Source organism: Ambystoma mexicanum, chromosome 11, assembly GCF_040938575.1.
Source record: "Ambystoma mexicanum isolate Mex_15411 chromosome 11, UKY_AmexF1_1, whole genome shotgun sequence".
Classification (NCBI taxonomy): domain Eukaryota; kingdom Metazoa; phylum Chordata; class Amphibia; order Caudata; family Ambystomatidae; genus Ambystoma; species Ambystoma mexicanum.
Genome location: NC_090934.1, coordinates 1,463,964,496 through 1,463,992,460, shown reverse-complemented (window position 1 = coordinate 1,463,992,460; position 27,965 = coordinate 1,463,964,496). Strand labels below are relative to the sequence as shown.

At 48.3% G+C, this 27,965-nt stretch overlaps 1 protein-coding gene across 2 annotated transcripts in view; it reads left to right on the top strand.

The window, feature by feature from the left end:
- Positions 1 to 27,965, top strand: part of SMAD6 (SMAD family member 6) — a 136,786-nt gene that overhangs the window by 87,147 nt on the left and 21,674 nt on the right. For both annotated transcript variants that reach the window (XM_069625137.1, XM_069625136.1), the window contains one exon: positions 4,744 to 4,821. In XM_069625137.1, the coding sequence (XP_069481238.1) occupies positions 4,744 to 4,821 (78 nt within the window). The remainder of the gene's footprint in view (positions 1 to 4,743; positions 4,822 to 27,965) is intronic.

Sequence of the window (27,965 nt, the reverse complement as noted above, 5' to 3'; positions counted from 1 at the left end):
AGTGTAGTATGTGTGGGCCTGAGATGTGCTCTGATTGTGTGCCTTGGTTTGTGTCTTGTATTTCAAAAGCATGCAAGTGGGCTCTGAAAGGTGCTGGGCACTGAATAGATTATGGTCACCTGTTATTATTTCACTTATCTGGCATTGACTTTGGTGAGAACTTAACCATGCCAATTGACTGGGTAGCCAGTCATGTTAACAAATAACGTTTTCTAACTAATAGAAAATACAGAAAAAACACTGGGGGTGGGGTAAGGGATTCAAATGGGTCAGAAGGGGGTTGGGTCGAGTTAAAATCCTGGAGAAACAGGGCGATTGGAAGGGGAACCCCTGCTCCCCTCCCCCAGCAAAAAAAAGGTCTTTTTGTTTTGTTAAAAGGTTTTCATTAAAATAAAATCGTTAAATTCACACAGATCCAATTGACTGGTTTGGTTGTTGATCTGCATCAATGGCGGGATCAATGGTTGGTCTGAAGATGCCCTTAAATGGCCACTGTGGGGGTCGGGTGAGTACAGAAGAGAACATAACTATGTACCAGCTGTTGGCATGGTCCAGGCAGGAGAAAATAAGATACCATTGTGCCCAATCTTAATGAGCGATTCCCACGAAGGGGCGAAAAGTGTGGCTCGCAGGACCGTACGAAGTCAAAGGATGCTTTTTCTGCAAGTTGATTTGTGGTGATATGATGGTGCTAAGGGAAGATTTAATTGGCTTGGGCGGCCACGGTTAAAGATCCCTGTTGCTATACGTTGGAATGTTCTACTTGCCTGTCATGCTTCAAATGGTCCAGGATCCCCCAACAGTCAATATCCAGTATGCCCCTGGTGTGATTGTCAGCACCTGACTTCGAGTTGAAGAGGACTTCAACTGGAACCACCATTAATTCTTTTATTTTCTCAAACATTGAAGTAATTTCCAATGGCACCTTGGAGACACTTGTCAAAGTGTAAAATTAGCCTTGCAAAGTTTCAGTAATACTGCACTCGTTATCGCAGAAGACTTTCTACAAAGAGAAGCAGTTGCCGCGGGTACATATCAATAATGGCATGGACTTTTGGAAACATTTTGTTTTTAAACTCTTGTGTGCCATTATCCATATTCCAAAATTGCCTCGTCTACGTGTAATGCTGTTGTGCTATATTTTACTTCCTATCCTGCCCTTTTCTTTTAAAAAAAAAAAAACATTCTTGCCATTAGTTTAGTCATAAAATTTTAAGCACATAGAAAAGAAACCAAGCGCACAATAAGTACATGTATAAAAGGAAAATCGGGAACAATCATTGCAATATATTTCATATTTAATGATAATAAAAATCTGTTAATGTTCCAAATTGAGTGACTCTTAAAAATGTTTCACTGCTTCATGCCAGATATTGTAGGCAGCTGCAGTGATGACGATGGAGTAGCCCAGAATTGATCTTGGCCAGCATCTGCGATATAGTGACACATTTGCCGTAACCTTTTTGATAGCGTTCTTTGAGAAAAGGACAGTTAGTCGATAAGTGTCGTCCTGTCTCCACTTGAGTGTGTCGGAGGTGACCTATGCGCTTTTCCATTGCTATGCTCTCCCAGGAGCCGCTATGCTCCATAGTGGGCAGAGGGTTTAGGCAAAGTCCTACAATGAAACGTCCAAGTTCCGTACTACAGTATTTGGTCAGGTCCGAGCAAAGTTTGTTGGGACGAAAGCTCTGGTGAGAGTATTCCTTATGCCTTCTAATCAATCCCCTGCACTTTTTCAATGTGTTTGACTAGGTCCTATTGAGATGATTTAGTTTTGATCATCTTTTTTTATAATTGGGGTAGGTATTGATAAGGTCCTGTGCCAAGTTTAATTCCTCGAGGTGAGCCTTGGCAGTGGACTTTAGTTCTTTTAATGAAAGTGTTGTGGTGTTTCTTGTTTAAATCTTTGTATTTCTTTCCTCCTTTGTTTTTCAAGATTTTATTACTTCATTCCGTGCCACTTTTCTTTTTCTTAATTTACTTATCCTTCTTTACCATCTTATTTTTTCAGTCCTTATTTCATCTTCAATGTAATTGTATTTTGTTCTCCCTTTTTCTTCTGTCGCTATTTTTCTCCCCAACTTTTTAAACTTTTTTCTTCCTTTTTGTATTTACATGTAATCCTTATTACTTCACAGATCTTGTCTTCATTCTTTTTTCATTTGCTTTTTACTTTTCACCTTCATTTTCTTCGCCCCTTGTTTCTTTCCTTTCTTCCTTAGTCTCACACTTTAAATATTGAAAAGTGGGGAATTTGCAAGCTTCTTACCAGCCATAAAAAAGCACTCCCTCCACTCCCTCCTCAATTCACAATGTCTTACTCGCCAAGAGTCAAATATCACTAATCTGGTGCTATAGGCTGCACCCTGTTGCTCATAGGATGTAGCCCAAGAAAGAAAACCACTGTGTAAGAGCATGATGATTGGCAGAGAGTGGGTTAGTGGGGGAAGGGGGTGGTTGGGTGATGCATAGTACATTATAAGAATATTCAAAGGTTTATCCCTTAGAGAACAAACCAGCGATGACCACACTCTGAAGAATAAAAGTTCAACAAAGAATAATGGGAGCTGCTTTCAAGTACACAACAGTAACGCTAGTCTAAGTGATGCGCACCTCACAATGCGCACCGCTAGGAAGGGTTATTCTTGGGTCTATACGAGGGGCTACAGATAAGCAAAGACTACACTGAGATTAATAAGAGTAGAACTAGGGGCAAAGCTCTCTGGTATACATCAGTAAAGACAATTTAACAAAAGTTCCCAGTACAATGGGTGCAGTCATGGAACAGGAATTGATTTACTAGTCGCCGAATTTGTATGATTATGCCCCGAGGAGCCTTGCGAGTAGAAACCGGTGTTTGGGAAGTTTAGGAATCAAATGCTTCCTAAACTTTCCCTAAAAGAAGAATAATTTAGGGAAATTTTAGGAAGCGTTGGATTTGGTGCAACTGAACACTTAGGATTAAAAATTTGTAACAGAGATTATGCATCATGTTATAATGATTATTTGTATCTAATTGGGCTAATTGAGGAAGATGGACAGGTGAGTGCAGAGGACTAAAAAAAACAGGGAAATTGGCACTTAACGAGAGATGGAGCATGGGCCAACGTGTCCTCGTCGGGGGACGGGGGAGTTAACAGCTAGATCCAATTGAACAACTGATCTCGGCACAGGAGATCTCCTAGCCCAAATCATATACAGTTAAGACATGGGAGAACAAAATTATGAATAAATAAAAAAATATCAGTAGAAGTGAAGCAAATGCAACAAGAATAAAAAAGAAGCAAAGCTGGAAAGTAGATTAAATATCATCATAAAAAGCAGAAGAATAAATGTGAATTCGTCGTACAGAATGGTCATTGTGCTTGTTTGTTTTAGTCCATTATTGTTGGGTTGTAACAGTAGCCGTGGCCTCAATATTGAACTGCGTTATCGGCTGAGTCTATGATCCTTTGCAACACGAGCCAACTTGAGGGTTCCATTTTGGGGCTACTTAACATTTTTACAAGTTTCTTAGTGTTCTCTGAGATGGTACTAGCAGTTGCTTCAGTGTTTTAAAATACATGGTTTCAAGACGGTCCCCCTTTAAGTAGAGTTTGACAGAAGGGGACGAAGTCTTGGGGAACGCCAGGGCATGGGCCAGCAGGCAGCGGGTGAAGGCAGCCACCGTCCGATTGTGGTCGTAACAGCGGGAGCCTGCGGCCCATTTGGTATTTTATGTGATGTATCTTCTCTTGTCCAGGGACCATCTTCGGTTTGATCATTCTAAGTCGAAGATGTAAGGAAAGGGAAAAGGGGGAAGAAAGGGAATCGAGAACAGGCCGGATGGGGTAGGGCGACCAGATGTCCCGGTTTTGCCGGCGGCATCCCAGAATTAGGCAGAAGTACTAGCAATTGTATATATTTGAATGTGCGATCCTAGTCAGTGGGGCGGGGGGGATGTATGGGGGTACTGGGGCAGTGGGGGGTTGAATGGGATGGCGGTGCTAGTCCTACTTTTATGTTTGGGGCCTGACCCGGTTTTTTATTTTCATTTTCTGGGATCCCTAGGCCCAAGGAAACCGGCTACTACATATCTGATAAATAATCAAGCGTGACTTCTATAACACAATTTGATCTCCTTTTAATGTAACCTATTGCTGTTGCATGTCGCAATTCCCTTGGGATATGACAATTCACTGAGCAGGCAGCAATTCCCTTGGGATATGACAATTCACTGAGCAGGCAGCAATTCCCTTGGGATATGACCATTCACCGAGCAGGCAGCAATTCCCTTGGGATATGACCATTCACCGAGCAGGCAGCAATTCCCTTGGCATATGACCATTCACCGAGCAGGCAGCAATTCCCTTGGGATATGACCATTCACCGAGCAGGCAGCGTTCTTTGCTTTTGCCTCAATGTGCCAACTGGTTTTTATTAGCCTTAAATGATTCGATGATGCCTACCCTGTGTTTTTATTGATTGTGCATGCCTTGTTTCACTTTCTGTGTATATTACCAGTCCTTAAGGACATTTGCCAGTTCTTTGCATTTAAGGCACTTAAATAATCCGCAAAAGAATTTCCGCACCTTGTTTATGGTCTATGAAAAAAGATTCTATAATGTTTTTTAAGTTAAGGGTTCTTTGAATATATTTTTTTGGGACTTAGATTTCATATGGTTCTAACAACGATGGCTGTATAATGTGATGGTCTTCGGCTGGACCCCCCAAAATCATCTCTTGCCCTGCCTTGTTTTTCAGACCTCTCAGATTGGACATGGTCATACACTGAGACGGAGCCCACCAATTCCCCCTATGGCACTGCCAGCGACTTCTCTGGTAAGTCTCGAACATGGCACTGGTACAAGTGTGTGTGGGTATGCGGCAGACTGCCCTCTTTTAGAGCAGTTTGAAAGTTGTGTGTTTTAATGTTCTTATTGTAAATATTTAAACATGGCTCACCTTGCTGAGAGTAATCAGATTGAGGTAATGACCCCCAAGAGAGAAGCCATCATCATAAAAGAGGACCACGATTGCTAACCTTGGTTAGTTTAAAAGACCGCCTACTTGGGGGGGGGGGGGGAGGGGGAGAGCGCCAGGGAGTCAGGCGATTCCCATGCAGTGGGAGAGGTGAACCTAGTACAAGTTATTCATAACGCATACTTCACTAGTAAGACCATCTCCTCTAGAGGTTTGCTCTGTTCCAGAGGCCTCCTCTTGAAGTAAGTCTGCTTCTGAGGATATTGTCTGTTTTGTGTTCATTTCTAGAGGCCTCATCTGGATATTTCACCAGAATTGAAAATCTCTCTAGACTAGAGCAATGCCCTGTAGCCTTTGGCTCCCCCACGTGTTTGGGAGTACAATCCCTTGTCATTGACTATGATGGATAGGAATTATGGGATTTGCAGTCCACAGCAGCTGGTGATCCAAGGTTGAAGATCCCTGCTCTAGAAGTATAAAGATGTAGTTTCTGAATTGGATTCTTTGGTCTGGCGCTGGTTATCAAGCCACTATAACTACAATAGGCAGAAATGTTGCATTAGACTTGTTTTGAATTCAAGTATAATATTGAATTGGCCTTGACTAAGCGCTTGAGTGCGAAACATGTGTTGACATGTTCTTAATCGCATCGAAGCTGGTAATAAATGCTGATTTGTTTCCAATATTTACAAGAACCGTGACCTTTAATGAAGTTTATAAGCGCTGAATGTGTCTATATGAAGAATAATCGGGGCAGACCCGGATAAAGAGGGACCCACTCTAGTTTATTCTACATACCACATTTATAAAGAAAAAGTGAAGTCGCTACGTAATTTTAATACATGAATAACATTGATAAGTGTTGCACAGGAAAACCAATATGAAGCATTGCATGTACATAACCATAACAATTATCAGGGCACATGTACAACTCATGTGTGAAAACCTCCCTTTCCATTATATGGGATAGTGTAAATGTGAAGTCAATTATACAGAATGAACCCTACCATTTTATTAAGTTGTCGACAACTGTTTCGGCCAGTCAAGCAGTTGGAAAATGAGCTCATTTTAAGAGCCTTCATCAGGACCGAAGATGATTTTGTTGTCTCTTTGAATGAGGTATCCTGTGGCTAAGAATCTAGAATTAAGTACAAATATAATCTGAAATTAAAAAGGGTTCTTATCAGCGTTGTATTTAAGCGAAGCAGGTATGCTTTATCATTTTTTTTTTTTATTGCCCACAATGGGACACTTGCCATGCACTGAGGTATAATGCACGTGCAGGGAGGATTCTGGATGTGATCTCCGGAGCTCTGTGTGTGCTATTAGATGAAATCTGCAGTGTGTCTCCAAAAGAACGGAGCGTGACAATAGACGGATTCAGTGCTGAGAGAGGAATTGTAAGTGGGTTTTTTAATTTTATTATTACTTTTTTTTTCTTTTTGTAAGGAGAAAATTAAGACTTCCCAGAAATGGGAGACCTGGTAGTGCCATGGTTTATACTGCAAGCGCTTCGGGTTACATCAGGAATTGGCCAGAAATGTGAGATCTGAGATAATTTTGAAACCGTAAATGCTTATTTTGATCTGCATAATCTTCCAGAATACTTGTGAAGTGTTGTGTGTATATAGATGGATTTTGTTAGGCTTATTGATGACTTCTTGAAACCTGATCTTATATTTTTTTTTATTTTGCCTTGTGCGTTTTAATCAAAATGCAATAATTATTTTTAAAGTGCAGTGCTGCCAGAATGCCTTTGTTTGTTGTCTTGTGCAACTCTTACACGAGGGGTTTTGTTTCTGTTGGCAATATATTTTCTATTTGCTTGACGCTAAATATTGCATCGGGAATTCTGCTGGAAAATCTTTTACAAATGGGGCCCTACTATTTTCAGAATCAATAATCCCATACCTTCTGGACCATACGCAAGTTTCATAGTTTTGTAGTTCAATTTTTAAAAACTAAATTAAGTCCCATCACAAAATAAATATATATATGTACATGCTGAAACAATGAAAATGATACAGTATTTGCCAAATGGCACATGTACAGTGGAGGATAAAAACGCTAACACTGATGCAGCAAACAGTACAACCTAAGAAGATAGTTGAATTCAATCAGAAAATGAAAGAAATATATAAAGCAATTAAAAATGTGTAACTCTGATAATTAGGTCTTCTGCAGTCGGGCCTGGCCTTTTCCAGCAGTTTGGACAAGAGTGTTCCCTTGGGGCACGGCTGGACTGATTTCCATAAACGTATCACTTTTGGAACATGGCCCAGACATGCAAAAATTGATGTAAAACTCAGCACTTTAGAAGGCTGGGCACGCGTTTCCATGGCATTCCTTGTTCTCCCGTGTGTCCATTGGCTTGGCTTGGGACATGCTATTTCAATCTGTTCACCCCCCTCCAAATGCACAGTGTAACGTGTTGCAGTGGCCCTGAGATAATGGTATCGCTTTGCCGGAGGGCAGGCACTGGGCAATAAAATGGATACTGACCAAGGGTTGTTACCGGTGGACATACATCAGGGTTCAACATTGCCAGGAATTGGGAGCTACCTAGATCCTGGTTATAGCCAAGGGGAGCTGGGTTATTTGAAAGCAACGGCTATCAGGAGCTACCTTTTACTCCTGGGGCAAGTGGTGCCAAACAAACCTAGCCATGCGAGTTTAACTATGTATGTTTGGGGATGTATATAAAGGACGATGGAGAATACACTTAAGGGACATTTTGAGCACATTGTAGAACATGAAATGGACGCAAAGTTAGAGTTGCTGCGCAGTCTGTACTAGCTCCTGGTTCACCTAACTGGTTATGCCCGATACCCAGGAGCTACTTCTTGCTCCTGGTCAACAAATCCCAATGGCAACCAGAAACCTAAAGACCATTAAGGGGATTTCATCATAAATGTCTTACATATTTCATTTTATTCATGCAAAGTTATTCAACAGATTTATGTTAAGTATAGCGCACCGTCACCAATGGAATTGGTCCCCAGGCGCTTTGGCGGATCTGTAAACGAGAAGGTGGGATGGGTTAGTAAGGTGAAGAGGGAGTAGGATAGTGAGAGGAGTGGTGTACTGTTGGCAGCTTCAACTCGGTAGACACCGGGTGCTGAGCTTTGTGCGAGTATTGGATCGGTGTCAGTCCGCGTGTGCTGTCAGTGCGGCTTATGTGCTCCGGTAATATAAAGGAAATATAGAGGAAGTACGAACAGACAAAACAAGAGCGCATCTCTATTCGGCACACATTTCATTAGTACGCAGAAATAAAAAGCATACAGAAAAAAGGCTCAAAGTAGGAAGATGTGTAGAAGATTCATCCAGGTGAATGCAGTCACTTGTTGCGCAGAACTGGTCTTCTTTCGACCGGTGCTCTTCTTGTTAGAAATTCTTTAGTTTTTCTATTCAATGGGGGGCTTTTTCGGGATTAAGCCATGTCCATAGTTAATGTGCACCTGACTCAAATTTTCCCAAATAGAATTCACATGTTCTTGCTGTGGTCCTTTTTTTCCCATGGTGGACTGCTCAGACTGGCGCAAGCGGGTGGGGGTGGGGGGGATGTCAACTGGGGTCCTCTTAACTGCCACCGTCCACAACTGCGGGATAGGTCTGGCTCTGGATTTCTCACCGGTATTCCTCCCACCCCCGGCTGAGAGGGGCGCCCGTCCCCTCTTGATAAGGCCTTGTCGCAGTACATGTCTGGGTGTGGTTCCCTCCCCGGTTTTATAAGTTGTAACCTGAATTCAGGGTGATGTAAACTATCGGTATTGGTCTGGGTGGGGCCTGTGAAAGTGAGAAGACAAACGCATCTGATTCTCACTCTCTCGCCTCCTATGAAAGTTGCCACAATTTTATAGAATACGTTTACCCAGTTAGGAATTGGAAGCTCCTTATGTGGCTATACCTCTAACCCGTGCACTACCAATGCCGAAGTTGTGGACCCCTCCCCCCTGGCCCAAAGTGATGTTGTGATGCAGTGAGCGGTGTCCTGTGGGAAATAATCCACTTGCATGAGACCAAGCCCAAGCCCAGGTCCATGTGCAATTCGCAAGAGGCTGGCGAAGATGCTGAAACAGGATTGCAGGTTGCAGTGTCCCCAGGCAGCAGAAGTGGGGTGAAATCGGGACGTCCATTGGCAAATCCCCATTGAGGTTTCAGAAAAGAGAAATTGTGCCAAGCATGTAACCTGCGACAAATGAATTCAATGGTTTGTGTTCATATGCTGTCTTGGAGGGTGTTGGTCTCCAAGAACAGTGCCCATGGGAGGGTGAATAGGCTGAAACTCCAGGCAATCATTAAAATGTGGGTGACCAGATAGTCCAACTTTTGTTATGGGCAGAATAATTCTGCTTTGCTTGTATTCCATAATGTGGCTTCTGTGGCCTATGCGGTTCCCTTAATGATTCCAGCCAGCTTGTTGTCCAAGTATTTGATATTTTATTTATATAGCGCCCATACAGTGTTTCAGGGCGCAACGAGGCAAGGGAGGGGTAAAACCATGATCTTGCTCGGCCCAGTGACCTTGAGAATGCACAAGTGTAGGGCAGAGGGAGGAGGGGGAGAAGTGCAAAGGACAGGGGAGGAGTGGAAAGTGCTAAACTTGTGATCGACCGCAGGTAGTGCGGCCAGCAGGTGGCAAGTAAGAATAAGGCGCAGACAACAGGTGTCTGATATAGGGTTGGAGATACAGACCCAAGTGCAAGGGTTGCCAGGAGGCAGTGCGGCTGGGTGGGCAGGGATCTGGGCCCGAAAACGGAGGGTAGCCAGGTGCCCGGTGCCGAAACAGATCACCAGGAGAGAGGAAGAGAGAAGGCAGAAGCACAGAGGAAGGTCTTGAGGTGCATCCGGAATCGGAGATGGTTCTCCTCAAGTTTCAGAGAAGCAGGGAGTCTGTTCCAGAGGGAGGACCGAGCCGGGGAAAGGGATCTACCCAACCCACTTTGTTGCTTGGAGAAGCGACTGACCCTTAGGGAGTTGGAGGAGCGAAAAGCTAGAGTAGGAAGGCCCCAGAAGGCCTAGTGGACAATGCAGAGGGTCTTGAACTTGATCCTCGCAGCCACTCGGAGCCAGTGCAGAGATTTCGGTGCTGGAGAGATACGAGCCCAGGGCTTGAGGCCAAGTACAAGTCTCGCAGTCCTGTTCTGGATGAGTTGCAGAGGGCGTAGAGTAGAGGCAGGCAGGTTTAGAAAGAGGCTGTTGCAGTAGTCCAGCATAGAGAGAAGCAGAGCTCTAGATAGAGACAGTAAGCTTCTATGGGAAGGAGAGGAAAGGAAAAATACCTCTGAGGAGGTGCAGCTGGTAGTATGACTTCTTAGAGACTTCAGAGATGTGACGAGAGAAGGAGAGTGTGAAGTCCAAGATGACCCCCGAGGTTTTTAGCCTTGCAGGTGGGAGCAGGAAGAGTAGAATGGTGGATAGAGTAGCATATATTGCTCAGAGGCACTCGTGTGCAGCCAGTGGTGTTGTGCGAAGGTGACCGCATTCTATTACTAGGTTCTGTGCAGCGGTTGTGAAAGATCAGTGGAATGCGTTCAGCAAGGTAGTTCGTCTGAGACTGCATTCTGGCAGCCGTGGGGCCTGTGTAAGAGATTTTGTGCAGGGCGGCCGACTTCTTTTGTGGCTTATAACTGCGTTCTACCAGACATGAGGTGTTCAAGGAGTATATCACTGCAGTGCCATTTTACCTTTATGGTTAAGTGTGGCAGGAACTCCACAACAGTGTCCAGGGAGTTTCAGTTGGGTGCACCCTGGTTTGGTGGTATGCCATGGGGACATCACTTCAGTTTCCAGGAATTTCAAGATCTCGTTTAATACGAGGCATTGTAATGACTCTATAACTGTGTGCAGCTAGGCCGAAATTGATCAAGGGGTATAGCTGCGTTCTATTGTTTGTTGGTTTAAAGTGGAGAATTGGCATATTGTTAGATGGGAGTGTCTGCGCTTACTGGTAGAGCCCCCTGTTCTGTCTGCTTCCCAGAAACCGATGAGCTGGCTGTGTCTGTCCGAGTGGTTTGTGGTGGCGGAACTCGGAGGTTCTCTGGCTGAGGTGGAGTATGTTGCGTTTGCCCAGTTGGACAATCTTTTATGGAGGCTCTGTTGTAGGTGTCGGAGGGCTAATTTTCCCAGTCCTTGGTCATTGTCCATGGCGGAGGGGCTGGGTAATTCCCGACTAGTCTGTGGTTATTGCGTAATTCTCAGTCCAGCCAAGATTATTTGCTATTCACTTCGTGTGTGTGGGGTTCCATGCCTCACTCCCAGTGGGGCAATTTTGCCCGACCTGAGCATATACCAACCTGTGTACCCGAAAGGCGACAAGATGTGACCCAAGCGCCGTGTCCGGACCACAAGTGCTATGAGTCTCTGCAGCAGTGGCTCTGCGTGTCGATTCCAGATATGCAGAGTTTGGCACTGGGTGAACAGGAACCTGGTCAAGTGTGGTAGGCTGACCGGGGGGCTTGTGGCGGTGACTTTGTCAGGAGCGGGCCCAATCATATTTAGCTGTCTGAGGGGCTAATTGCACTCCAAGAGTGGTTGTGCGCAGGAGTCTGCGGATGGGCCAGTATGACTGTGGTTGGCATTTCCTGGAATGATGGCGCTGTTTCCCTATGTGAAGATAAGCTCCAATATGGGTGCTTTTGAGTGCTAGTTTCCAGTTCGATATATACAGACGGGCATTTCCTGGTCTTTGTGTGAGGGGCATGTCTGGCAGTGTGGCAGTGAGCTTGCCTGTTAATAGCCTACGGTTATAGTGATGTCTGGTCTTAGGATTGGAGTGGTGGGCAGTGGGATAGGGAGTGCTGAGGGGGGCATTGCAAACTTCTTGGTACAAGGGTGTTGCTGGGCCATTGTAGTTTAGCCAGCCAGGCTTGCAGAGAGTCTGCAGCTGCCTAGCCCAGAGCCTGTTGGTCTCTTGCGATGGCTTTCGTGCCCAGAGTGTTCCTGTTTTTCCACGGTCATGCCTTATTAGCCAGGTACCGTGGCCCGACTGTTACTAATTTCCGAGATAATGAAGTTGTAGGTGAATTATGGTCAATGGTGGTGGTGGTGGGGTGCCTGGGTGGGGGGTGGGGGGGTTGGCGGCCCTAGACTGTCCCTTTCATGGTTTAACTCTTTCTCCCGCATGGGGTCTGGCATGGATTCACATGCTCATGAATATTCGCCGTTGTCAGGCTGGGAATCCTCGGTAAAGAAAAAATCAGTTTCGTTTCTGAACTGTTTTTCTAGTAGTAACCAATCACTGGTCTCTGGGTCATACTTCCCCCGGCCAATGACTGCTCTCTACCTAAGCCCCTCCCCTGGCAGCCATCTTCAGATTTTTACCGCACGTTCAAGTGTTGGGAGTCCTCGTGCTATAGCTCTCGAGCTTTTACTACGTTTTATGTAATTCTTTTTTTTTTGTTTTTTTTTTTTTTTTTCTCAGTTTAATCATTTTTTGGTCAATCGAGCCTCAAACTCCACCGTTTCTACTTCCGATCAACGGGGACCCGTTTTGGAATTTTCTACGCCCCCTCATGGGCGAAGTTTTCATCGAGTTACGCTTCTTGGAGGATTCCAGAAGACCTTGAGGCCTACCCCGTGGACATGGCCCAGGACAAAGGAAGCTCGACGCCAGGATGCAAGCTGTTCAGGAACTGCCCTGGATGCAGATTGCAGAATGTGTTCAAGGAGGACGAGCATTCTAGATGCCTCTACTGCCTTCACGAAGACAAAACGCACGTGGAGAAGGACTGCGTTTTGCAAGAACATGTTGGAGCGGACCTTGAAGGATCGGCGGATCCGCCTCACCAACTGGCTGGAGGGGAAGAGCCCAGCGGTAGGTGAGAAGAGGTCCGAGCGGTTTTTAAGTCATTTGAGGGCGCTCCGGCAACGGGGGCCCAACAAAAGGCTAAGCACCGGGAGTCTGCGGGCACAGGGAGTGCCGAACGGTCGGGCTCCTCGGCTGCCAGGCAGGGCGCGCTTTCACCGACGCCATCAACCACGAGCCAACGCTCTAGCTCGGGGAAGAGAAAATTGGAGAACCCGGATAAGCTTCTGGAGAAGCCCCGGTCGATCCCGACGGAAGCAGCCGAGGAGGAACTAGGCAGTAACCCCCTCCCCCCCCAAAGGTGAAGGCCTCGGGTGCGCCTAAAGTCGTGAAGGCCCTGATTCACCCGGCTAAGGCCACTATCGAGGGAGTTGTGGTGGCCCTGGCGAAGCCTGTGGAGGCGACCTCAGGGCCCAGAGTTTCCCTGCCACCACGGAGGGAATCCTCTTTTCAGCCCATCGCCAAGACCCCGTGAGAACCCCGGTGGAAGAAGAGGGGGGGGGGGTTGGCGGTGGCCATCACGGTCATGGATACAGCCTCTGAAGAGGAGCTGGCGGGAGTCGTGAAGATCCTCAAGTTCAGGGAGGTTCGGTCCCACAGGAGGGATCACGAGGTAGACGAAGAGAGCGACAGCGGTGCCGATGAGGTTCCAGTGGAGGCAGAGGATTCCACTCCCAACCGTCGTGCCAGTTGTAGCCGGTACCCGGGCCATGGGACAACTTGGGGAGCCATCTTGATGGCGATCCAGGCCTTATGTATGGATATTGGACGAGGTTGCCCTTACCCACAACGGACGATCCAGTGGAGCCTTCCAAGCAAGCGGAGGAGAGTTCATCCTCCCCTGCCCTTTCAGCCTTCGCGGCCCTCACAGCCTTCATCACCTTCCCCTGATCCAAGGGAGGACACGGGAACAGTGACGGCCACGACGGGGACGTATGACGACGGTGGTGACAAAGGGATGGGCCTTCCATCACCACCCCCTTGGGCCTCCCCACGTAACGAAATTGGCTCCTTTCATGCCATGATTGCCAGGGTGTCCGAGATCTTCGAGCTCTGCCCCAAAGAACAGGAAGGTTTCTTCCATCAACAGCGTGAGGCCAAGAGGAAAACGGTCCTCTCGGTCCCGTTACTGGACGACATCTGGGACGAGGGGTTGTTGCTCCGGAAGAACCCGTCCACGACCCCTGCCAAGAGAGGGGTACGGATTCCGCCCCTCTGTGCCTTAAAGCGGCCAACGCCCTAGCGATTGTGGCCCGCTACGACAGGGAGCTTTGGTTTAAAATGGCTCCTCTGCTGGACTTCCTCCCAGACAACAAGAGGGCGGAGGCCCTGGAGATCCTGCAGGAACTCGAGCTGGTGTCGGACCATGCCATAACGGTGGCCATGGACATTGCTGACACCGGTTTCCACCAGTTGGGCAACAGTGTTTGTCTCCGGCGTGAAAAAGACTAGAACTAGACCTTAATGGAATCTGCGCTTAAACAAAAATTTTCGAAGAATGCCTTATTTTGTATGTACGCAATTTGTGCAAAATCACTGTTCGATAAGACAGTTGGTTTAGTTTTCTTAGCCTTGATTTATTGGTTTTCTTGTTTGAAAATATTATTTCTATTTGAATTGTAGTCATTCAAATTATAACATCAATGAAATTCTTGATGAAATGAAAAATGTGTGTTTTGTAACAGACTTATATTTAGTGTCCAATCCGTTCCAAAGGTTGAATAGTATTGGAACAAAATTATACTTTATAATGTCCGGCCCATTCCCGACACGTGTTTCCCTGCCTACTTCCTGGCGGTTCTTCAGGGGTTTAATGGCTGATGGGTATCACAAAATAATGAGCACTGATTCCACAATTCATAATCGCCAATTAAATATTTGTTTCCTGTTGGGACAAAAAATTAAAATAAATAAGGCACTTGAAATTATTGTGAAAACTAAAGCGAGATCTTCAGGACTGTCTTTTTTGAAAATATTAACAGATGGTTAGCTTTTGCATCAAGATATAAATTAAGGGCAATAAAAACAGTAGGAAAAAAGAAAAACCGGGAGTTGCAATTTACATGTTTAATCTGTAAATCAGTTCGTAAATCTAAAGGATCCCCAATTGGAGTATGGAAAATTGTTTCTTGGATCAAGTTCGTGATGGCACTAAGTCAAAAGAAAACAATTGTGCCTATTTGATGCTTGTGTTATTCAAGCAACCATATGCTTTCAATAAAAATTAAGTGTGGTCGTCTTACTTACATAGTGAAAAATTGCCGCGCTGTAAGCAGAAGTAGATGTTGCAAACGGTTCGATTGCCGGGAACACAATGTTATGCGCGATCGCGTTCAAACCAGTGTTGCAAACAAATGTTTGCGAACGCGAGTGTCGCGTGATGTCGTGACGTGGTGCCGTTCGCGGAGCGCCATGTTAGTTTGGGATGAAAAGCATAATTAGTATACGCTTCTACGTTGTTTGGAATTCAATAGGATTGTATTCCAAAATGTATTAAGTTGTTTTTGTGGACGTGCACCTAATTGAAAACCAGCCTGGTTTAAGTAATTTGAAAAAACATTTTTTTGAATTATCTCAAACTATTTGAGCATAAAAACTGTCGTGAAGATCTCATCATGATTAAATGTAATCTTTAGCAGGCTAGGAAACAATTGGACTTAGCATGGTGCAAATCAAGAAGTCCCAAAAGAGACGGTCATGTTGAAGCGACTTGGTGTACCATAGCATGCTCATTCATCATTGACATGGTTCATATTTGATACTGAGGCATGGTAGAACTTAAGACTCGTAAAGTGAAATGCCAAATTGCCATGTAACATAGTATTAAATATGATTTTTTGAACCTTCTGACATCTATATTCCACTTTTAAATCGAATAGAGAAAGTAAAGCAATGAAAAAATTGGCACATAAAAATGAAAGAACAGGAAAAAGAGATTGTAACATATCACATTATACTTGTCAAAGAAAATGGTATAGTTCCTGATCCACGTTTAGACCCATGTAAATTGAGTCCATGGACCATATCCAAAAAGCTTCCCTTTTGCCAAGGGGTTTCTCCAAGTTACCTCCTTCTTGGTGTACACAGTTTCTCTATTCATAACATTTGATATTGGTTATATCCGACTCCACATGGTGTTGATAAAAATGAAAAGCTAGTGGTGATTTCATGTCCTTGTTTTTAATTGCACGTAAATGTTCTCCCATTCTGATTTTGAACTTCCTGATTGTACTGCCGATATCTATTTTGTTGCATGGGCATATTATGGCATATATCACAAATTGGCTATTACAGTTGATATGTTTTATTGTAATTTTTGCCATTCGGTAGCACAAATTCTTTCTTTCCATTCCACATATGTGGACAGATCTGGCAATTGCTACATTTGAAATTCCCATTTGAGGGTGGTGTTAGCTATGATGTAGTATTGGTTTGACTTAGTTGGTATTGTTCAAATTTTTTGTTGTCAAAGAAAGATGGACTTATTTTCTTTCGATTCATACATTTTCGAAAGACCATATTAGGCTTTGTATCTACAATAGTTCTTAGTTCCGAATCTGCGGTTAGAATATTCCAATTTCTTTGTAAATTTTTTTTGATGACATGGTTGTTTGTACTAAAGGTTGTGATAACCCTGGGTTTGTCTGGTTTTGTAGGTTTGTCCTGTAGTAAACCTTGTCTGGATCTCTCCATACTTTTGGTTAGCATATTCTTAAGATGTTTTGGACTGTATCCGCGATTCCTGAATTTCTTAATTGCCAAATCTTTTGTCTCCGGGGTGGATGGCTCAGGGCGACCGATTTCCACCAGGACGTGCAAACCAGTGTTTTGGACATGCCCTTGGATGGGAATAACCTCTTTGGCAAGACAGTGGATGAATCGCTGCAGGCCATCAAGGCCGACACGGGGACGGCCCGGGCCTTGGGGGTTTTGCAGCAACGACGGCCGCCCTTTCGCAACTCCGGAGGCAAGCAAGGTGCCTCCAAAGGATTTGGCTGCGGCTCCTCGACGTACGGACACGCAGCCCGCTCCTCGTCGCAGGAGGCCTACAGGGAACGCGGCAAGTCGGGAGGATCTCATCGTCGCAAGGTGACAAGGCCGCCGCCATGCAGGACTGAACGGGCCGCATCGTTGGGCCCGCACCTGAGCTCCCCGGTGGGAGGCAGGCTGGCGAAGTTCGTCAGCTTGTGGGAGTCCATCTCCGCCGACCGATGGGTGCTGGATGCCCTGGCCCGCGGGCACTCTCTCGAGTTTCTAAAGAAGTGCCACGCATTCCACCCGTAGCCAGGAAGTAACATCACGTCCCTCAACTACTGCTGGAAGTAAGGGCGATGCTGAAGAAAGGAGCCATCAAGCTCGTCCCAAAGAGGCTCTGGGGCTCTGAGTGTACTCTCGATACTTTCTCGTAAGAAAGAAGACCGGAGGTTGGCGACCCATCCTGGACCTTTGTCGTTTAAACAAGTATATCAAGGCCCAGATGTTCTGGATGGTCACACTCCAGCATGTGCTGGGGCAGCTGGAGGAAGGTGACTTCCTAACGTCGCTGGACTTGGAGGATGCCTACTTTCACATCCCCATTCTAAGAGGACATCGAGTTTCTCAGATTCGTAGTCCAGGACGGCACTACCAATTCAAGGCCCTTCCTTTTGGATTGAAGTCGGCGCCCAGGGTATTCACCCAGTGCCTAGCACCAGTGGTGGCGCGGCTGCGCCTGCAGGGGATCCACGTCTACCCCTGTGGCTATCTATCGGCAACCTGGTCAATTTTCCTCCTTCCTCTCCGAGTGGGCGGACCTCTCCTCCTCACTCCTGTCCACAACCACTCAACTCCTTTCTTGGAGACTTCAACATCCACCTGGATGCATCCTGTCCCCCCTCTGGACTCTTTCGCGACCTCTGCGACACTCTCGCTCTCTATTCTCCCGTCTGGGCCAACCCATTCTGCTGGGCACACTCTCGATGCCCTGATCTCTTCTGACCTTCCCCTCTCTGTCCCTCTCTCCACTCCTCTCTCCTGGAGTGATCACTTTCTCCTCTCCTCCCACCTCACCCTCCCTACCCCACAGGCAAAGCCACCCTCATCACTGCCATCTTCCTTCTCGGTCATTCGACCCATGAAGCGTGTGTCAGTTGAGGCTTTCGCTGCCACCTTCTCGCCCCCTCTTCCCCCCTCGGCTGACTCCCACCCTGACACAGCCCTCTCCACTCTGCTATATCTGATACTCTTGATATCCTTGCTCCTGCCATGAGAATCCGCCTGAAGCCCAAAGCCAAATGTAACTCCTGGTATGACTCGGATCTAGTCACCCTTAAACGCTTGTGCAGGGTGGCAGAGAGGAAATGGCGCGCTTCGTGTTCATCCTCTGACAAACTGGCCTGTCGCCTGCTCCAAAGGCAATACCGGCTCTCCGTTCTCACCAAGAAGAGAGCCCTTATCCAAGCCCGCATCACTGCGGCATCTAACAATTCGGCTGAACTCTTTAAAATCTGCAAGGAGCTGGCCAACCCTGCTGCAGTCTATACCTCTCCTGGCCAACCCTGCTGCAGTCTATACCTCTCCTGTCCCCTCCCAGGCCCTCTGTATGGCACTGGCCTCTCACTTCATTTCTAAAACTCAGGACATCCTGTCCTCACTCTCCTCCCATCACCTCCCCCCCCCCTCTATTCCCTGCCCATCCTCTGGCCCTTCTGCAGCCACTCCTTCTCTGCCTTTCCCCTTTTTTCCGCTGATGAGGTTTTGAGACAAGTCCGATCTATGAAAGTCTCATCAGCACAGGTCCACCCCTGCTCCTCCAACTATTAAGGACCACATCGACTCCTTGGCTCCTGCCCTTGCTGACTTCTGCAATTACTCCTTCGCCTCTGGAGTCTTCCCATCCCCTCTCAAGCGCTCCCTTGTGCATCCCCTTCATAAGAAACCCTCTTCCGACCCGTCATGCCCAGCTAACTATCGCCCTATCTCTATCACTCCTTTCCTGGGCAAGCTCCTGGAGAAACTTGCCATCTCCCAGCTTAATCTCCATGCTGAATCTGTTGGTAGCCTTCACGACCATCAGTCTGGCTTCAGAGCTGCCAAAGGCACGGAAACTGCTCTCCTGAACATCCGTGAGGACCTGCTCTCAAACCTTGACTCTAATATTCCATGTGTTCTCATTTTACTTGACCTCTCTTTTGCCTTTGATACTGTCAACCATACCATCCTACTCAACCGTCTCTGTGATAACCTGGGTATCACTGGTCTGGCTCTGGCTTGGCTGACCTCTTTCCTCTCTAATCGACCCTCCCAGGTCCAACTGGGGTCTTTCCTGTCTGATATCTTTTTCTCTACCTGTGGTGTCCCCCAGGGTCCTAACCTCTCCCCCTGGCTGTTTAACCAGTATCTGGCACTTCTCGCCCACCGCATCGCTGCTCTCTGCCCCAACTTTCAGTGCTATGCGGATGATACCCAGCTCATTTTCAGGCTATCCTCGGCCTCCTCTTCTCCTTCCCTCATCTCTGACTGTCTCTCTGCTATCCAGGAATGGTGTGCCGCCAACGACCTCTGCCTTAATGCCAGTAAGACTGAGATTCTACTCATCGGCACACCCACTCCCTCCTTCCCTGCAGCTCTCTGGTCGGCCTCTCTTGGCCCTCCACCTGTTCCTACCTGCAAGGCAAAAAACCTCGGGGTCATCTTCGACTCCACACTCTCCTTCTCTCCTCACATTTTTGACGTTTCTAAGAAGTCACACTACCAGCTGCACCTCCTCAGAGGTATCCTTCCTTTCCTCTCCTTCCCCCAGAAGCTCACTGTCTCCAGAGCCCTGGTTCTCTCGAAGCTGGACTACTGTAACAGCCTCTATCTAAATCTGCCTGCCTCTACTCTCCGCCCTCTGCAACTTATCCAGAACACGACTGCGAGACTTGTCTTTGGCCTCAAGCCCAGGGACCGTATCTCTCCAGGACTGAAATCGCTACACTGGCTCCCTGTGGCTGCGAGGATTAAGTTCAAAACCCTCTGCATTGTCCACAAGGCCTTCGGGGCCTGGGGCCAAAATACCTTTAACTCTCCCTTCCTAAATATCTTCCTTCTCGAGCACTTCGCTCTTCCACCTCCAACTCCCTCAGGGTCAGCCGCTTCTCCAAGCAACGAGTTGGGGGGAGATCTCTCTCCACAGCAGGGGCCTCCCTCTGGAACAGCCTTCCTGAAACTTCAGGAGAACCATCTCCGGTTCCGGGAGCACCTCAAAGCCTTCCTCTTTTGCTTCTGCTTTCTCTCCCCCTCTCCCCTGCTAAACCACTGATACTGTACTGAATCAGCAACTGGGCCACTCACTAACCCTGGTCCTTGGCCCAGCCACTCTCCCCTGCACTGCCTTCCTTGCTACCCCTGCACTGCGGGACTGTCTCTGTATCCGTACACCCCCCCCCCCCCCCAGCACTTGTTCTGCACTTATCTTGCACTTGCAACTAGCTGGCCCTCTCATTACTAACCCTGAATTGCACTTTCCCCTCTCCCTTCCCCCTTGCACTTTTCCCGTCCCCCCCACCCATGCACTTGCGCGGTCTGAATGACACCTGGTCTAGTAGGATCGTTGTCTTGTCTCCCCTTGTTCCCCCCCTCACTGCCTCGTCCACTTGTGTATAGGCGTGTTACAAATATATCATATCATACCCCTACCTGGACGATTGGCTCATCCGAGCAAGGACAAGAGAACTTGCTGTTGGGCACACAGCAAAGACTGTCCAACTGCTCACGGATCTGGGATTCTCCATCAACTTCGCCAAATCCCACCTGGTTCCGTCGCAGGTCGCGCTGTTTCTGGGAGCCAAGCTCGACACAGTTGCGAGACTGGCCTCCCCGTCAGAGGAAAGGACGAAGGCCATCATGGGAAAGGTGCAGCAGCTGTTGACGTGGACAAGGCCAGGGTGAGGTCCATCAAGTCCCTTCTTGGCATGATGTCCTTGTGCATCTTCCTAGTGCGCCTGTGCAGACTGTGGAGGTGGCCACTGCAAGAGTTCCTCGACGCCCGTTGGATGCAAGCGCCGGACAGCTTCGAAGACAGGATCTCGCTCAACGAGACCTTCAGCCAAGCGATCCGGTGGTGGGGCACCTGCCCGCATCTGGCGGCGTGTATGGACTGCCAGACCCCGGCACATCAGGAGAGGGTGACGACGGACACCTCCCTGGAGGGATGGGGAGCACACACTGGAGATCTACATGCAAGGGGCCTTTGGCTCCTAGAGGAGAGGTCTCTCCACATCAACATACAGGAGCTCCAGGCCGTGTTCTGGGCCCTCGGGTCGTTCCTCCCGTCCCTCAAGGGCAAGGTGGTAAGGATCTTCACCGACAACACCACCACGATGTTCTACATCCGGAAGCAGGGAGGTACCAGATCCCCTGCCATATCCAAGGAGGCGCAGGATCTGTGGCACTGGGCCGTCTCCCAAGGGATGTTTCTGGTACCCTTCTACCTGGCAGGAATAAAGAACACCATCGCTGACTCGCTCAGCCGGAAGTTGCGCTCGTGCCACGAGTGGGAACTGCGACAGGATCAAGTGGATCTGCTATTCCAACGAAGGGGCAATCCCCAGATCGATCTATTCGCGACGGTAACAAACACCAAGTGTTGGAGGTTCGCCAGCAGGTTTCCCCAGCAGGTGAGCATGGGCGATGCCTTCTCATTCCCCTGGTACGGCCTGTTCCTGTATGCGTTGCCGTTGCTGCTGCGACTCATCAACCAGCTTGGACGGTCCGGTGAAGGATGATCCTCGTCGCACCGGCGTGGCCGAGACCGATCTGGTTCCCGGACCTTCTGGACATGTCAGCGTCCCCCCCCCAGTCAAACTGCTGACAGACGCGGACCTCCTCGCCAGAGAAGGAGGCGACATCCGCCACCACGACCCGGGGTCTCTGAACTTGCTGGCCTGGCTCCTGCAGCACTAGAGTTTGGAGGGTACGATATCCTGGCGGACTGCAAGGAGGTGCTTGCAAAGGCCAGGGCATCCTCAATCCTCAATTCTCAAGTGCTATGGACATAATTGAAAGAGGTTCTCTGTCTGGTGCCGTGCACAGAAGATTAACCCTCTGCGGATTACGGCCCCCCAGGTGCTGCTGTACCTACTGTCGCTGGCCAAAGCGGGGCTAGCGCACGCCTCCATCAAGATACATCTAGCGGCGATCTCCCGCTACACCAGAACTCCAGGGCGATCATCTCTGTGGTCCCATAGCCTGGTGAAGGAGTTTGAAAGGATTTTTCCGATCATTCCCGCCGGTGAAGGCTCCGGCCCCAGCGTGGGAGCTCAACATGGTGCTGAGCAGACTCATGGGGCCGCCATTCGAGCTGCTGCATTTGGCACCGTTGAAGTTCCTCTCATGGAAGACTGCGTTTCTTGTGGCCATCACCTCCGCACGACCAGTGGGAGACATCCAGGCTCTCTCCTGTAAACCTCCATACCTGACTCAACGAGACAAGGGTGGTGCTGAGGACGCACCCCTCCTTCATGCCCAAGGTGCCGTCGGACTTCCATCTCAACAAGCCCTTGGTGTTACCGGTTTTCTTCCCGTCGCCTTCGTCGCCGGCTGAGAGGACTTTGCACTCGCTGCATGTGGCTAGAGTGCTGAAGTTCTACGTGGACCGCACAAAGAGCTTTCGGAAGTCATCACAACTGTTTGAACTTTGGACCTGTGAAGCAGGGGAAGGCCCTCTCGAAGGCTTCCATTTCCAGATGGCTCTCCGGCTGTATCATGCACTGTCACTGGTTGGCAAACCGTCCGTTGCCCGGCCGTCCGAGACCACTTGACCAGAGCGATCGCTGCTACCACAGCGTTCTTGTCTGGCCTACCTCTGCTGGACATCTGCAGGGCTGCTACGTGGAGGTCGACGCACAACTTCATGAGATTCTACTGCGTCGACTGGATTCCAGGTAGGAGTCCAGGGTCGGCCATGTAGTGCTGCGGAACCTGTTCATCTGAAGGTGGGCCTGGTGAGGAGGTAAGAGTTGCTTAATGTTGATTTTATGTAATGCTTAATGTTGAGCCTTGCCACCTCTTGTGCATGTGTACTGCTATGTATTCTTATATTCATGAACATGTGAATCCATGCCAGACCCCATGCTGGAGAAGTTACAAGTTACTTACCTGTAACTGTTGTTCTCCAGCATGGGTCTGGCATGGATTAACATGCGAACCCTCCCTCCTACCCCTCTGCAGCTCTTCTGTTGGTCCTACTGCCACTTTACGTGCTACCAAATCTGAAGATGGCTGCCAGAGGAGGGGCTTAGGTAGAGGGCAGTCATTGGCTGTGGTCAGTATGGCCCAGAGACCAGTGATTGGTTACTAGTAGAAGGACAGTTCAGAAACAAAACTGAATTTTTTTCTTTACCGAGGATTCCCAGCCTGACGACTGGGAATATTCATGAGCATGTGAATCCATGCCGACCCATGCTGAAGAACAGTTACAGGTAAGTAACTTGTTCGTTAAGCGCCAAGGAGGAGATTGCTCGTCCTAGAAGTATGGCGGAATACCATAGGAACATTTTTCTTGGCAGTTGGTTTAGTCAGGTTTTCAATGCTTTACGGGAGGCCATTTAGTCATGGTTGTTATGAATGTGGGGGGCAGCGAGTTCCAGTGTTGGTGCCAGTGTAGAGTAGATGTACCCTCCAATCCTGGCTGAATTGGAAGCTGGGATCACTAGCTGGAGGGCCGTGCTTGGCCTTAGGATGTATGTTGGGAGGTAGGGCATACTTTTCTCTTGTAGGTATGCCGGTCCGGCCTTGTGCACCGCTCGGTGGGTAATGCATAGGATTTTGAAAGTGTTCCTTTGTCCAATTGGGAGTCTGTGTAGGGTACAGAGAGCATGTGAGATGTGATCCCTTCGTCCCAGTGCAAGAAGAAATCTGGCAGCCGAGGTTTGGACTCTTGGAGTTTGTTTAGTTGGTTGGACGGTGCCCCCCAGGTAGAGAGTTCGCAAAGTCAACTCTGGACATGACAGTGGACATAATAGCGGTGAGTCTGTTGGGGTAGGTGAGATGAGGGAAGATGCGTCTCAGAAGCCTGAGGTGGTAGTGGCAGGATTTGGATAGATTATTGATCAGAGTTAGGCCCGAGTCCATTGTGCAGCCCAAGGTTTTTCACTGTTGGAGGTTCGGAGGGGGCGAGTGCCGAGGGAGGGGGGCCATGGGAGTTGTTTTGGAAGTATAGTTGTGTTGCCGCACACCATGATCTGTTTCCCTTGGTTCAGATGGAGGTGAGTTCTAGTCCTTCCTAGGTCCATATCTGTGGTAAGATGCTAGGTCGGGTCGTGGATTGGAGCTCGTTTTGGGATTCTACAAATAATTTGGGTGTCGTCGGCGTAGTTAATAGCAGGTGAGGTTGTGCGAGTGGATGATCCCTGGCAGAGGGGTGGTGATGAGGTTAAAAATGAGAGGTGAAAGGCAAGATATGCGATCGTTCACCCCAATTCTTGTTGTGAAGGGTTCCATTGCCAGCGCAAATAATACAGGCGACAAGGGACACCCCTGTCTTGGTCCCCTACTTAAATATATGGGATCAGTCGGTGCCCCATTAGCCATTATTCGGGCTGATGGCAATAAATAGTTTGGCATAATCGTGTGCGCATCCCAGGCCCCAAGTTAAATTTATGGAGGACCTTCTGCAAGAAACCCCATTCAACCTGGTAAAAGACTTTTCCTGAATCTTATGCCAGCAGGAGAGTGTGCCTCTGGACGACTGGATTCATCAACCAGATTGCAAATCCTTCTAATATGATTTACATTGTCCCTCCCCCACAAAAATCCTGATTGATCCAGGTGTATAAGGGTGGGGTTGGAGCTTCTCTAGTCTAATTGCCAAGAACGTGGTAAATATTTTGCCATCAAGGTTCAAAAGAGCAATTGGCCTGTATGCAGAGCAGAGAGTGGCATACTTTGCCGACGTTGGTATCAAGAGCACCTGGGCCTCCCTCACTGACTGTGGAACTCTCCTGTCATAAAAGTCTCAGAAAATGTCCCCTTTTCTTATTCCACTCCCTTGACGCTCACTGTATGGATGAAAAAGTGGCTTGCTTGCTGCCTAAGGAGACTTGCTGGCAACTTGCCCATTATGTTAACCCGTTCGAAATACCTATGCCTCTGCAATAATCGTTCCGTTCCCAGCACCCACTTCAGCTGCCGTTTGGATGTGCTAAACAGTTTAAAATTATGGCGGGTCAGATCTGCTGCTTAGCCATTGTCTGCCGCCTTAACCTCCTATTGGCTCCTTTTCGACCAACCCTCTGGTTCATTTCACCGCTACGCTTGCTATGTTTCCTCTAGTAACCGCCTTAAGGGCATCCCAACTGTTCCCTTCACTAGTGACCTCTGCAGGGTTCTATCTCAAATAATCGCGCACCATTCCCATCAGCTCCTCCAATCAGACCGGGTCTCTTAAAACACCTGGGGAGAACCTCCATTGGCGCTGTTGCCGATGACCCACCCAGTCCCTAAAGTGAAGCCATGACATACTGTGATCTGTCAAATTCATGGGTTCAATACCTGAGGAGATGGTCATTGGTGCAAGCCCAAAGGATATTAAGATGTAGTCCATGCGTCATGCTGAGGCGTGTACGTGTAATGGGTAAAGGCAGTCTCTGTGGGGTGGTGCATGCACCACACATCAATAAGAATGCATGCTATGGAGTATGTTGTTTGACTCAATCTGTCCTTCCTACCGTCCATAACAAATGCATGTCCCCTACCAGTATAAGCTCTCCCCGCCCCCTCAGCTCCAGGTTATCCATCACCTGCTGCAAACGGCTCTTGCCCCGTGTTGGGGAGGTAAGATGAGAGTATGGTTATCGGACCCCCTTGGATCTCTCCTCCCACCATAACCTAATCTATCTTGTGTCCTGTTCCGTGATCGTATGTTTGAACCCCAGGTCCGCATGCAGAAGGATTGTTACCCCTGCCCTTTTAGTGGGGGAGGGGGGCTGAGGAGAAGTGGGGTGGGTAGTTCCTATTCCTAAGTCATGGCTTGGCTGATCCTTGAGTAACACATGTTTCCTGCAGGCCCACCACCTGTATTTACATGCGCCTAAGTTCCTGGAAGAGCTGGCTACGTTTGCCCGGGGTATTAAGACCTCGAGCGTTCATGGTGGCAACCTTAATCGCCATTACCCCAATATGTTCTTCTCCCCTCCCCCACCCTTCCTGCCTCAACACTGCCCTCCATCCCGCTGATAACCGCATAAGATGCCCGATCACCATGTGATGCTAGAATGCCCTTCTCTGCACCCCTCTTCAGATAAACACCCCTCCCCTCCACCCACCCCCCCCCACATGCCCATCTGGAACCAAAACTCCTGTAATTTCCCATAGGCATCCTCCAATCCGCCCCAACAATGGATTCGAAGATGGGACCCCCATCCCTCCAAACTGACACCCCCCCCACCCGCACACCATACACCCCCCTGGGATACAGATCAACAATGTGTCAAAATGCTTTCTCTACCATCTCGAACTCTTCTGACGTTTCTTTCCCTACCGCTCCTTCCCGAGCAGACTTGCCGCAGTGATGTTTATTGTAATGTTGAGACTGGACTATGCCAACTCGCCATACCTAGGAGCCCCGGCATACCATCTTAAACTCCAAAGAGCCGAACATGGTGCTGCCAAACAGCTCCTTGCCCTGGGCCCGAGCCATCACATCTCTCCAGCTCTCCAAACCCTCCACTGGCTTCCACTTGGATGAAGGGCCACTTTCAAGACCCTGTGCATCACTCGCCATGCAGTGCACAAGACTGGCCCATTAGACCTCCAGGAAAAGAAAACACCATACCTCCCATCCTGCACCTTAAGATCCAGCAATGCCCTCCTTCTAGTGATTCCAACCTGCAGCTCCGTCAGGATTGGAGGATCTGCCTTCTCAACCTTGGCCCCGGCTCTGTGGAACTTGCTGCCCCCTCATATTCGTCACACCCAAGACTATATGACATTCCGCAGAGCTCTAAAAACGTGGCTCTTTCCATAACACCAACCCTCACCAAGGGTTGCTCTCAACCTCTCTCACTGGCACGGGCCGCAAATTCCTTCTACGATATTCAGTGACTTGCTCTCATTACCCACCTGCGGTGGGTACCGGGCCCTCTGGATGCAGTCATCCAGTGCCCCTGTCTTGTATGAACGGCCTGGGGCTGGAGGCCCCTGTCACGTGGGAGTAGATCTGCTACTATGTATGCGCTTTCCCAGTCCAACCCGACAGCTTTTTTACTTGTGGCTCAGCTTGCAGAGCCAGCCCGCTGGGATGGTGTATGGAAATGTCTGCACACGTCCCATCTGATAGGCCGTTGCATCAGCTCGCCTGGCCTCCTTCATCCAGTCCCGGCGCATCGGGGAGCTCTCCTTTTCCTCCGCCCACTCCCGGGTGGGCTCGTCGCTCCTCACCTCACCGCCCGCACATAAACCCAGCACTCGCAGCCTTTGCATGCGTCCGCCTCTTGCCTGCGGTGCGAGTGCAGCCTTCCGCCGCTGCCACCTCCACCGCAGCAGCGTTTCCCCTGCTCTTCCCCTGCCAGGCCGCTGGTCGGAATGGGCTGGGGAGAGACTCCTCACTCCTACGCCATCTTGGCCACACCCCCTTAATACTTTCTATCTTTGATTTTGCCCAGTGCAGAATTCCCCTGGCTGTGGTTTTGGCACAGTGACAAAGGGGCTGTGGTTTTCATCCAGCAATATATTCCCGTATATCTTATTGCTGTGGTTTTCATTTTAGCAGGTGTCCCTTCTTATCCGAGTGGTTTTTCTTTTAGTTTTGGGCTGTGTGTGTGCGTGTGTTCTTTATTATAATCTAAACAAGTTACGGAATAATGCTTAAACTAACATTTTAATTTTGCATCATTGTAATTACATTTCTTCAGTTGTATGGAAAAGTCTACTTTTTCGTTATTGGCCTACATGTTCGAAAATGTGTCCTTTTTACTTTTGCCCACTATTTTATCGTTTTCTTGGTCGAAATTCGGTCAAATTTAATTAAATATATATAGGGTGGAGGTTGCAGGGGGACCCCCGCCCCTCACTTTAGACTAAAAAACGACCCAAAAAAAATAGTGTTCCAGTAGATCTAAACCACTTGTCTGTTTGGTCACTAATGCAGATTAGCTATAGTTTTCATGGGACTTCTAAAGCGGGAGAATTTTTATTTTGTTTTATTTTTTGGAATTCTCTTGTGTTTGGGCAA